The sequence below is a fragment of the Saccostrea echinata genome, unplaced genomic scaffold, assembly GCF_033153115.1.
Source record: "Saccostrea echinata isolate AGI-Se365-2 ecotype Australia unplaced genomic scaffold, CSIRO_AGI_Sech_v1 ptg000014l, whole genome shotgun sequence".
Lineage (NCBI taxonomy): Eukaryota > Metazoa > Mollusca > Bivalvia > Ostreida > Ostreidae > Saccostrea > Saccostrea echinata.
In genome coordinates, this window is record NW_026889763.1 from 3,377,286 (window position 1) to 3,391,151 (window position 13,866).

At 32.7% G+C, this 13,866-nt stretch overlaps 2 protein-coding genes across 2 annotated transcripts in view; one reads left to right on the forward strand and one right to left on the reverse strand.

The window, feature by feature from the left end:
- The window catches only part of LOC133187000 (uncharacterized), a 240,078-nt gene extending 226,783 nt beyond the window's left edge, over window positions 1-13,295 (reverse strand). The window contains exons 1-2 of the mRNA XM_061322375.1: window positions 13,287-13,295; window positions 12,595-12,795 (exon numbers count right to left, since the gene is read on the reverse strand). Coding sequence (XP_061178359.1) covers window positions 12,595-12,795; window positions 13,287-13,295 — 210 coding nt within the window. The remainder of the gene's footprint in view (window positions 1-12,594; window positions 12,796-13,286) is intronic.
- LOC133187120 (uncharacterized) lies at window positions 4,619-7,478 on the forward strand. Its single transcript, XM_061322478.1, has 4 exons — window positions 4,619-4,856; window positions 4,942-5,019; window positions 6,650-6,886; window positions 7,231-7,478. The coding sequence occupies exons 1-4, from the start codon at window positions 4,619-4,621 to the stop codon at window positions 7,473-7,475; spliced, it is 798 nt and encodes a 265-aa protein (XP_061178462.1). The 3' UTR covers window positions 7,476-7,478.
- Window positions 13,296-13,866: the final 571 nt, after the last annotated feature.

Sequence of the window (13,866 nt, forward strand, 5' to 3'; positions counted from 1 at the left end):
TTGTTTTGACCATATTGGGTTATCGTACAAGTATGTTTGATGTAAGCAAGTTTTAGAATGAGTATATGAGTGACCGGTTAGGCCAGACTAGGGAGCGGTAACAACATCAGTTGGATGCCACGTTCTTACTTTTCCTAGAGGTTCTAGTTTTGGCATATATTTGTTATAAAAATTGTTAAATCGGACAGGCAATTGAATAAGGAAGGATTGTTTGATGGGCACAAATATTTTCCCTTACTCATTAGATAGTGGGGCAGATATTTAAAAAAATATTTCACTTTGTGAGACAAGCACCAAATTTGGCAAGAAGATTTCTTGTCTAGTACTTGAATATGAAATATCGTGGCCATTCTAGTTTCGCCCATTTTCAAAATGACCACCATTATTTTCAAATTTTTTGCCAATTGTTTTAGTAACATCAATTCTTTCATTTTATTTAAGATCTTTTTTGCTAGGATATCAACACTTGTGTTTTTGAAAATGTCTTTGCCAGTATTCCATTCATTTATCGAGGTCTTCTGAGGTAAAGGGAATTTGAATTCGATTTTTAGTTGAGGTGGAATTTTTCTTCATATTCGTGTTTGTCTTTCAGGTTTTCAATATTGCACTCAATATACGCTTATTTTCCTTCATTCTGAGTTTGGTAGTCTTATTTTCAATTTGCCAATCAGTAGATAGTGGTCTGAGTTTAATTAATTAATTTCTCTTTCATCTCAGTCATACAAAATCCAAATATTTGTTTACTACACGTACTATATAAAGCAATACACAATCTTTTCTTTATTGGTTTTAAATTTTCGTCTCCATTAAGAAGTAAGAAGTCTTTTTATGCATAATCTTGAGATTTTACAGATATTTGATATTTAACAAAGAGAGTTTCTAACAGTTAAATGATATCAATTATGCACCAAATATATACACGTTTTTCTCCGTTAAATACAATCTAGCTTTTTCCTCCTATTCTTGCTTGCTCCGATTTGGATATATATTATTTTCATTCACAAAAGAAAATGTAGTTTGACATTGAAATAACATTCTATCTTTAAGTTTACAAAAATATTTCTAGTATTCCTTTCTGTCTGAAATGTTACGAAATTTTCAAAATAGGAACTGTTATATCATATCTTTTAAAAACAAGCATTTTTCATTAAACATTTCTCATAACCATGCAGTGTAAGTTTTCAACATTTTCTAAGGTTTTGCACTATGCTTGAAATGGATTGAGTGTAACAAAACAGTTTCCTGATATTTTGTACTTAACATTTTTATCGATTTTCAGAGACACACAAATATTATGAGCATTGAAGAGATTGGGGAAAGGATAATTTTCAAGATAGGGTTTTTTTTTCTACGTAAAGAAGTGCTACACCCTGGATTTGCAGAGGATAAACTGAAGCAAATAAAAAATTCAAATATGGATATAGAGTTTTGGTCTCTATTTCTTCAAAATGTGTACAGAAGATTCTTTTTATATGAAATAAAAACCGCACTGTAATCATGATTTTATGAGGGTTGTACACGCCAGTAATTTCGGCATAAAATTTAACATATTCTATATTTTATTTGTTTGTTTGTTTGTTGTTTAACGTCCCTCTTCAGAATTTTTCACTCACATGGAGACGCCACCACTTGCCGATGGGGGGGGGGGGGGGTTGCAAATTTATATCTATACTCGGCACTCAGGGCCATTGAGCAGTGAGGGATCCTTTTCGTGCCAAAACCTACTGCGACACGGGACCTCGGTTTATGGTGGCAGAGGATAGTTTCGGATTAAGTACCGGTCAAAAGTATTTTAAAAAATAGAGAAACCTAAGGTTTGAATGCATATTATATGTGATTTTATTGCTAGAATATTTTATTTGTGCATTTGGAGGGAAAAGGTGACCTTGTTTATTTTATTGATATATGACACTTTAGTGTCACTACTACTATTCGTAGGATACGGACTAGAAATACGAAACTAAACTAAAAAATCACTCATCTAGGATTTCCTCAGAAAAGCGGGGTGGGTTCGTAGGATGAATTTTAGCTTGAAAATGAGGTGGTTGAGCCAGTATCTCTTGCTGTTCAGTGGTATGTGCAGGTGTTTGTCTGCATTTTGTGTGGTAGTGTGGGGCATTAGCACGGGCCTGGATGCTGTTGCGGATCAGGCGAAATAGTGAAAATAAGCTAAATTTTCATGAAATTTTGAGATTGTCCCTGTGCCATCATTTGGGCTCAATGTGTAAGTTGTACGTGTTTTATTCCTAAAAGCTTCAAGTCGACCGCGTGGCGTAGTGGTTAGAGCGTCTGCTCTAGAGTTGCGAGGTAAGTAGTTGATCCTTACGTCGCGGGTTCAAATCCCACGGTGGGACGTGGAGACCAGTCCATCGGATGAGACCGTATAAACCGAGGTCTAGTGTCGCAGAAGGTGTTGGCACTAAAAAGACCCCTCATTGCTCAATGGACGTAAGTGCCGAGGATAGGACAAAATTTACAGCTCTCCACCGGCAAGTGGTGGCGTCTCCATATGAGTGAAAAATTCTCGAGAGGGACGTTAAACAACATACAAACAAAAATAAAAGCTTCAAATTCATCAAGGGACTAGACCATACTATTGTTACATGTAGAGAGAATTTAAAATTTTCCAATGCATATTTTAGAAGCAGCTCAATATTAAGGAAAACGTCAGCTATACATTTGATTGCCAAGAAAACTGACCTTTGCCACCTATACGATCTCATCCGAAGGACCGGTCCCCACGTCCCGGAGTGGATTCGAACCCGCGACGTAAGTATCAGTTCTTTACTCCGCGACTCTAGAGCAGACGCTCTAACCACAGCGACACGCGGGCTACGTTTTACATTTTAATATTTAAAGATACTTATTCTTTTATGTCATTAACAAAGAATTAATTTTATTAGATTTAGAAAAGGGAAAAAAGCACCAGGGTAAACAATTATATTCATATCTATGTATATTATAACCACTCTAATTAGTCGAAGAATAATAACATTTCAGATGCATGATGTTATCTGTCCGATAAACTATAGACTTCAATAGATCTTTGATAAAAATTGATTCAATATATGCCTACTTTTTAGCAGAACCTTATTTTTAAACTACAGAGACTTGTTACATGTATATAAGATGAGGGGTTTCTTTTTAAGTAAATTATATCAAACAAGTCTTCTGCAAAAAAGACATCTTTGTAGCATTTAGTTTTTTAAGTACTGTAGATTCCTAAATATACGCGAGGAATTAATTATCCCGTCATTTTGGGAGAAGCACCATTCGCGAAAAAAAGCTACTCGCTTTTATTCTTATTGTGCTTAAATCAATGTAAAATCTCTTGATCAACCGTCCTCTTGCGAATTATTGTTCTCGCGATTTGACGTTAAATAGCCATTTTGCAATACAAATTACTTGCGAAAAAATGTGGAAACTACATTAATATTTTTAAACGTTTTTCAAGTTGATTTGACAACCCCAACTTCTCTGCTTGGTGAAACCGTTTTCTTCAAGACTAGTTTACTCTGATTTTATTTTTATAAAGAAGTTCTCTGGGTAACACTCATGTTATAGCCGTGATTTGTTTGTAAATGTATTCTGTTTCCAAAGAGTTCTCAAATATTAAATATCACTCCTGTATGATCTTGATATCAACTTGTAGAACAATGGACATCACCTTTTCCATGAAATCATTGAATTGAGTAGTTATAGATCATTTTTATGTCATTTATGTATCTTTATTATAATTTTCCCAAATAACCGATTGAAAATTGGACGATTTTATGATGACAATATTGCATGTATTCTTAAGAACAACAATTTACTTTAAAATACAAATTTTATATTTACACGAAAACGAGCCATTGACATATCTTTCTTTCTCATCTTCAGGTTTCAATAATTATTAGTTTCACAACAATTTTTTTTAAATTTTCTTCAATTTCTAACCTAGAGTAAGCTAATTAATTTATCAATTGACTCTTAAATATGATCGAACTTCATAGCTATTTAGGCAAAATTAAAATATTTATTAAAGGGTTTATAATGGAACAGTTTACATCATATGTATCACTAAACGCTAACATCGCTGAAGTATTCGCCATCAGTACTATGTGTATCTTCTGTTATACCGAGTACAATTCGATAGACCAATATACAGGTGTCAAATCGATAGACCAATATACAGGTGTCAAATCGATAGACCAATATACAGGTGTCAAATCGATAGACCAATATACAGGTGTCAAATCGATAGACCAATATACAGGTGTCAAATTACGTTTAAATCTATCTTCTTCGTGTCTAGTTATGAGGTCATTTTGGGTGGTTTGCTATCAGATTGTAAAATTTTCTATTCTATGCGTGAATATAAATATGTTCACTGACCAAAAAATCACACCTTCCACTGATCTAGGAAGCGTTCATCACAAAGGTAGGATATAAAGATAGACTTCCCTATAGATCATGATCTAGGCATTTAATCTCCCATTTTATAAATATAAGAAATGTTTCTGAAATGTATGCAATTTTCTATTGTTATTATTTTATATTTATATTGATTGTCAATGAACAACACTAGGCTAAGATTTCGTTTCGACAATTGTTCGTCTCAATCTTTCCCCAGGCAATGGAGTTTTATCTAGCCCTGGTTCTGCTACTTCATACGGCACAGGGAGAGACACACACAGAAAGTTGTAAAGAAATATTACAAGGGTATCTAACAGGACAACTGTCGTCTGCTCTAGGAGCACATCAAGTAGAAGTTTTAAGACGGGAATTCAAAAGTTTCACTGACGTCATTGAGACATCGATGAAGAAGTTCAAAACGCAGGTGAACGCTACCATACAGAATGAATTGACTCAAGGTATAATGTGACCATATATTTACTACACACGTTGTTTTGAAATTTATCATGAAATTTTAATTATAAATTTTTTTAAATTTAATAGTTAGAGGAAACAGAAACGTTGTATATACGAGATGGGGAAAGCCAATTTGTCCCTCCAACGCAAAATTAGTTTATTCGGGTAATTAAATTCTTTGTTTTGAAAGTTTGAATAATCATATTTTCATTTAAGTTTTTGACATGTTTTAAGGTATGACACTTGTCAGCTATTAAGAAAAGTTTAATACGAACCTCTAACTTCAAAATGATTTATTAGTAATTATCAAAATTCAATTTTTAAAACATATTTGAATTAAACAATGCAGATTATACAACATTTAAAATATAATATACTAACAAAGTCATAAGGAAACAATATTTATGAGGGACTATTTCTTGTGGTGCAAGGTTATTTGGAAGAAAATTCTTCAAATCTGCACATTTGTTAAATTCATTATCTTGGAACTTTAGCCCCACATATTTTTACTCAGAAAATATTTTCCTTACTATATGCTTTGAATAATAAATATAGGTTACAAGAACTACGCACGCTAACTCTCGATTCCCGCCTACATTTTACATCCATTTAATTCAATACTTTTGGCAACTTGGCCATAAAATCTTTGTTGAATGCAAAGAAGATGTTAATTAATTAATAATTTCAATACCAGTGTTAAAAAGTTAATTACTCTTAATTCCAGCTCTTTTTATAAGGGGGTAGACGATGTTTTCCATTGAAATCAGACTTGAAAGCATCAGCATATTTTAAAATATTCTTGGACATGAATAAATGTTCTTTAAATCTTTTCTTATGTTTTACGCATATAAAATTAAACATATGTAATTGAAAAAATACAACGTTTGAGCTGTAAACACCTTCGAAATTGGTGAAAAAATGAGAATTTTTGTCGTTTTTTGTCTGTAAACATATGTTCCCTCCCGTAAAACACAAAAAGCTTTGATAAGAATTTGTGAAATAACAATCCATATTACCTGTAAAAAGGAATGTTTTAAAAATATTTTCCGTTTTCCGTCGATCTCTATAGTGAAAAACACAACTTTTACCAAAATTATAGAGTTATTTCTCTTTGTTTTCCTAAATAAGTAATGTTTTATGAAAATTCATATAAATATCTATATAAATATGAAAAATCTTTTAAATATGTTAACTTTTGAAAATTTACTTGGAGGTAGGCGGGAGAACAATACTATCGTTCGCAGTTCTTTATAGTTTTAGAACTAATTGTAAACTTTCACTCAGCAGACTTTGCCAAAATATGAAATTATATTAAAGAAAGAAAGATAAAATTTACACTGTTTTTGAATGAAAATCACATATTTTGACCAATATCTTAAAATTTACATCACTGACGCAAACTTCTTTTCTTTCGTTATTTTAAACTACACGATACTTCCAACCGATCAGCAATTAAGTCATGAAAAGTTTGAGGTTATATCTATTGTCATGATAACATCTAATAAAATATGATAAAGATTAAATTGATAAACCTAGCTAAGAGTCACTGACCCCCCAATTTTCTTTGCGATTTTGAGTCATGCCATTTGGGTACTTATAAAAAATATACATTCAAAAAACCTTGATATAATACCTTATTTCACGAGTGACATACCTTAAAATTTTATTTATTCAGGAATGCTATGCTTATAGACTGAGCGCTTAATTTCTATGCAGATTGTGCATGCATGTCGTAGAAAAAGAAACATTTTAAAATAAAGATTACACATTACTAAATAAATAGAGCAATGCATAGGTTTCGCCGGGGGATCACATTATAATTCTAAAGGAGCGGCTGTAGACCCTCTTTGTTTACCGAAGGATCCAGAGTGGGGGAACTACATTGATGGAAAAGATGGGGCTAAGGCTTATGTATATGGAGCAGAGTACGAAACGAGTACCTTCACTAGTCGCTATGCATCATTAAATCACCATGATGTGCCATGTGCTGTTTGCCTTGTTCAAAACAGATCCATTGTGAAAGTATTTCCTGGTGAGAAAATGAAAATGGATAATTTTGATTTACATTTCATATTGTGAGTATTGATTGCCATACATGTATGTACGTTTTCTTTTTCGTCATAGTTTCAAAACATATACCTTTTATTAAGTTATATTTATGATCCTCATATTACCCTATAAGAATTATTCCAATTACAGCTTTTTTTCGTTCCCAGAATTTAATGGAGTTTTATTTACATGTATTTTTATATATCCTAATGATTGAATTGGACTACACCTGCATATAGTAAATTGTGCTTATTTTCCCCCAAATAATTCTTCCATTTTTTTTATTTCAGCAATTATTAATAAAATTTTTAATGAAAATATTTTTAGCAAGAAAAAACTGTTACAAAGGCTGGAATCTCGAGTACCAGGGTTACCTAATGGCTGGATATAATAATCACCAGGCTGGTACAACATACAAGTGTATGGACAAGAATCCTGACACCTTACCTGGCGGCCATTCTATAAAATATGGCTCCCTTTTTTATTTTGTAGAAGGTCGCTGTGGTTCATTGAAATGTCCACCATATGTTGAGGGAAGAGAACTAGTTTGCGCTGTTTGTTCTAAAAAATAAAGAATAAAAATATTTCTGAGTTCTTCTCTTGATAATGTCTGTAGATAAACATAATTGAAAAAAAAAATGTCTCCACCCTTATATTATATTTTGGCCATGTAACAGTTTACATGTGCTGAAAAATGTCTGTGGAAATTTTATATATAATGCAGAATATAATGGACTTTCCTCAAAACACTACAATAGAATAAAATGGAAAGAAGTCAAAAGCGTAAATATACTTGGATATTGCAAGGTCGTTTTTATAAAGTTTTAAAATTTTGGTTTTGTTGAGAAGAATTATAGACATTCCTACTGTATGATACAATCATTTATTTTTATTTGTTCCGGTAAAATGATATAATATATAATATGATTGTTAATAGTAAGTTTCATATATATAACAATCCACTGAGAGAAAAACAGTAACTTCAAATAAATCACTGTGTACAAGCTGGTGACTGTAATATACATAACGGTCATCAAGATATGTCAGCCGACCTGATTGGTTAAATTTTTTATCTCACAATTTCAAACATTTGTCAATTTATCTGCGTTACCCTACGATGATGGGTAGGTATCTTGTGATTGGTCATCAACAATTTTTTTTATTCTTCACAAAAGTACTCTGAAGTTGATATTTATAAAAAGGATGCTGGAGTTCCTTATTCACAACATATATATAGTCTTTTGGATCGGATCCACAAATGAAGAAAATTGTTCAATTCTAGCTAATTATCATCATAAAGGGTAACAATAATTCAATGCACTATGAATATATCAAGATGGAGAAAGCTTAAGTTTATAAAATAATATCTAGAGGAGGAGGCAACTTGTGTCCTGGCTGGTCGTTCGCGTTCAAAAAAAAAATGAAATTGAAAACAACAATGGTATAAGAGTTTATCTTAACCCAAACACAATATCACGTACAATATATTTCAATAAATGTAAACTGGAAGAGAGTTTATTTAATAAAATAAAATCTCTATATATTGATACTAATTTAATTTACATGAACTTGAGTCAGAAATTAATTATCAGCTAAAATGGCCGGAGTAGGGGATAAGCAATTCCATACATCTATATTGTTATTGCGCACAATCTTACTTATATACTTATTAACTTATGAAGAAGCTTTATCATAAGATGGAAAAAGGAATGCATATGTAATTCTATTAAGTAAACATTTAAGCTAAGGTTTTCATGCCATATTTGCAATGTTAGGAGGCGAAACATTCCTTATTTGATTATTTGAAGAATATTCTTATATTAAATCATATTGTTTTATGTCATAGTTTCTAAATAAGCATTTCGTAGCAAAAATATTATTCATTTCTTTACAATACAATAAAGAGTTCTCTTTAGTGCAGGATCATTTGAAACTGATAGAAACTTGATATTTACGTTAAGGGACCAGTAAATGGTATCAAATATGCACTTGTGTTTCTCTACAGACGTAGATGACAGCATTATACAAATTCATTTTCCTCAGTCTTATCTGTTTTGTTTTAAGGTAATTGAACTTTCCTTACTTCATCTTATTAAATTCTTCTGAATAGTTTATCCCCCTCCCCATGTTTTAGACAAAAGTAAGCTAAACCTAATCAACTTTTGCTTTGAAGTCTCTAAAATTCCTTTTTGAAAGTTTTGAGGCAGAAATTATAAAACAGTGGCTTTGAAATTAAACATTGCTACTATTTAATGATTGGCTAATATTGCTATTAGACGTTTCTGCTATTGCAGAAGAACGAAGGCAAAATGATTCTGACAACACAATCGGCTGTAGAGAATTTAAACGTGTGTTACAGATTTTGTTAGGACAGTATTGTGTAAAGTTTTGCAACATGCCAGGAAAGAAAGGGATTGGATAAAGGAATTAAAATATCATGACATTTTCTCATGTTTTGGTTAAGATTTATACAGATTTCTCATGAATAAAAAACAATATGTTTATAATGTATAGGAAAGACATTAAAAACTCTAATTTTATTTCTTTACAAATAAAAACTTTACGTCCTGACACAGTTAGCACTCGTGTTATATTAACTTCTTAAATATTCACTGTGCAAAAAAAACTCTCAAAATCAGTATCACATCACTCTGCTCTTGAAATTTCTTATAAAATAATTTACTTACATTAAAATACCTTAGCCTTTCCCAAGCATCATTGAAATCAGAACTTATCGTTATGGCCAGACGTATTTGTACCATTGTGACCGAGCCTACCCTACGCTTGAAAAGACTCCAAGAATTAAAACAACACCTAAGGCGACAAAACTATCCAATAAACCTTATTGAGGACGGAATCAATCGGGCAAAAGACATACCAATAACCCAATTAAGAAAGGGTCGCCATCCAGAGGAAAACGATGAAGAGAACATCCCATATGTGATAACTCATAACCCACGTAACCACAATATTCTCAATTCGTCAAAACGATTTTTTCCAATATTAGAACAATCTGAAAACATGAAAAATCTTCTGGACAAATCGTCAATAATTAACAGCAGAAGACAAGCACCATACCTAAGGCGGATTCTAACCAAAGCGAAATTTTCCTCTAGCAACCAGAGAGTCGTCAAAAAGTGTGGTGTCACCCCCGATGTGGAACGTGTGATTTCATTCAAGAGGGCGAACAGATTAAACTTAAAAACGGGAAAGCTTTATAACCAAACACGAGTATGAATTGTAAATCTTCTAATTTGATTTACTGTGCAATATGCCCTACCTGTGGAGAGTATTATATAGGGCAGACAAATCAACTCAATGCACGAGTTAGGGTTCACAAACAACATATGAGGGACGAAACTGTCAGATGCACCCCATGTTCAAAACATTTCGCTGAGTGTGGTAAAGGAAAATTAAAAGTATATGTTTTTCCTCGCCTGTCCGTCTGTCTGTCCCTCCATCTATCTCTCCAACTAACTAGTTTTTCGCATTTTTTTAAAGGCTTCTAGATATTGAGCTGATTTTTGCGTATATGAGTGTTCATTTATGGGATACAGATAAAGTTTGCATTTCGTACCGCTTTGATGATTTTTTTTGTCTGTTTGTTTGATTTTGTTTTCGTGCTTACACCTACTGAGACATAGGACATCGGTTTATATGGTCTCATTCGAAGGACAAGTCTCTACGTCCAATAATGGTATTCGAATCTTGATGATTTTAATTTTTTTAATGGGAACCATTTTTACACTTTTTTATATTCTATGAAGCCTTATTGTCGCAGTGATTAGAGCGTCTGCTCTAGAGTCGCGGAGTAAGGAGTTGATCCTTACGTCTCAGGTTTGAATCCCACTGTGGGACATGGAGACCGGTCCTTCGGATGAGACCGTATAAACCGATGTCCCTTGTCGCAGTAGGTGCTGGCACGAAAAAGACCCCTCACTTCTCAATGGCCCTGAGTGCCGAGTATAGGTCAAAAATTTGCAGTTCTCCACCGGCAAGTCCATATGAGTGAAAAATTCTCGAGAGTAAGGTTATACAACAAACAAACAAGCATGAAGCCATATTCATTCAAAAAAAATTCTACATGAGAAGAAAAAATTTGCTGTGGCCTTTAACCCGACATTATATATATCGACGACGTGTTATCCATTAACAATAGTTACTTCCATTAGGGATGTCAAAATATTTATTTTCTTTAGTCGAATAGTCGATTGCATTATTCGAACGATAGTCGAATATATTCGAAACTAAAATTTTATTTCAAACTTCACTGGTACATCACATATTTAACCCCCCCTTTTTTTAAATTTATTAAAAAGTTACATCAAATGTTACACACAGATGTTCACATGGACCTAAAATGTGGATGGCGTGTTTTTATTTACTTAATATAGACCGCTAATTTCTCCAAAATGTATGATTTCTCCGTCAATCATGTTCATAAATCGGTCTGTTAGGTCGGTTTTTTAGGAAGCATAAAAAAATGACTGTGCGATATATCTTTTTAAAGCTTATTAAAAAGTCAGCAGTTTTTAATGAGGAAAATTATCTTATCGACTGTGTCTGAGGAAAGACGGTTTCTCAATTTTAGGATGAGAATTCCATCTCTTTATCACTCTTTTATTGAATTTAATTATTCGAATGTCGTTTTGTTATTCGATCGTCGGTCCTTTCGACTGATGGTCGAATAGTCGACTATTCGTTGACATCCCAAACTTCCATGCATATGTCGACTCGATCTATCCCCTTGAACTCGAAATTAAAGACACCTTAGAGCCTGCCACATCTGTTTCATATTTAGATTTTGTACTGACTATTAATAGACGATAATGGTCAACTTATAACTTAATTATATCATAAAGGAATTTATTTTTGTAGTTAAATCCCGCTATCACCTGCATATAGTGTTTACATCTCCCAGCTTATTCAGTAATCAAGAGCATGCTCCGAGAACGATCAATTTTTTAACCGAGGGAGGCTAATAACAGGTAAGTTGATGTTACAGAAATAACAACAACCTCGTTTAAAGTCAGCATTTAATTAATGCTATGGTTGTAATATTGACTTATTTAGCAAATATAACCTATCACTGTGTCGTGAATGACGTGTTTCATATCAGTTGTAAGGCCTTTGTTTTTAAATTTAATTTGACTAAGGAATGTTCCGTCTACCTTGTCAATACATAGGTCTCATGGCCGGTGTGACCGGACAACAGGGGATGCTTACTGCTCCTAGGCACCTCATTCCACCTCCATGTTTTATGTCCTATTCACAGATTTGTATTCTTTATACATTTTTTTATAAATTATACAACAAAGGCATAGATAAATTTGAACGTTTGAATTTTATTTTGTTTATGCGCCATTTGTTAGAGATATAACTGTAGACATCAGAATGTGAGTTGTTGATGAATTACTAAATTTTGCTCCATGCTCCGTGACCCCATTTCACAGTCTTCAATTTTAAATACCTTTGATATAAATCATGATATGGTGGATTTTTTTTTAATTTATATTTATTGTTATTATATGTTTACCAAATTTGGTCATAATATGACGTTAAATAAACAAGTTATGACAAAAGTCGACGAACTTTTTGAATGACCTCGTAAGCCAGTACAAATATCACTCAACAAACTGTGTATTTGTTAACACGTATAGTAACTGATACGTTTTAATTTTTGGAGCAAACAGCGCACAATAGTTCTCTTCCCTCAACATATGGTGGACATTTCAATGAACCACAGCGACCTTCTACAAAGTAAAATAGGTAGCCATCTTTATTAGCATGGCCACCATGCAATGTATCTGGATTCTTGTCTACACAGTTGTACATTGTTCCAGCCGGATGATCATGATATCCCGCCATTAGGTAGCCGTGGTACTCGAGATTCTAGCCTTTGTAACAAGTTTTTCTCGCTTTGATAAAATATAAAATCAAAATATTATAACGATTTGCCAACAAAAAGAAATGAGTTCAGCTTGTATTCTACAATGCAAAAAGCAAGGTTTTATCAGTTCTACGTAACTTGTACATTTGCACATCTATATAGAAGATAAAGACAGAAACGTAAACTGGGCAGTAGAGTACTTTATATCCTGTTTAAAAAAACATATGGGTTCTCATTCTACTTTTAAAATTATACCAGTTGATATTATTTGGATGTTCTGATTTTGCCTAATATATGCATTGATATTCCAGTATCACCTGCATATGGTGTTTAATCAATTTTGAAACTGAAGCAAGCTACTAACAAATGAATTGATGTTACAGGATTTCAACAAACTCGTTTAATATCAGCATTTCAAAGCAAATCTATGGGCGATATAATAAGCTTATTCGAAAATACATAAAAATTATCACTGGGTCGATATAACACTGACATTTTTCATACCGTTATGGCGTAAGGCTATTGTTTTTCTTCACTTTTGACTAGAATTTACACTGTTTACTCGATCAATACAGAGGACTTAAGACATCATGTCTTCTTCCCCCATCTCGTATACACAACGTTTCTGTTTCCTATACCTACTAATTAAAAAAAAATAATGATAAACTACTACACATTTCGTAATCATTTCTTATATATGTTTTTTTTATCCTACCTTGTTTCGAATATTTCTACAGCAAAGGAAACTAGGTTTTGCATAAATATATTTATAGTATTCATGCTTTTATTGAATACTTTTAATTTTTAAGACTGAAGATTGCAACTGATATCAACCTACACATTACAACCTCTGGATAGACACGACAAACATAGATTTAGATGTAATCTAGCTCCAGTGTAATAAAGTCTATCGATTAGTACTTATCACCTTGAAGTAAGAAGAATATTCTAGAATAACAATTTCGGCACTGCTAAGTATATTTCTAGTATAAAACCTTCGATAGATATTGTAATTTTGTCTACTATAGAACTATACAGGCATAATAACTGATCACAATTAATGTACAATTATA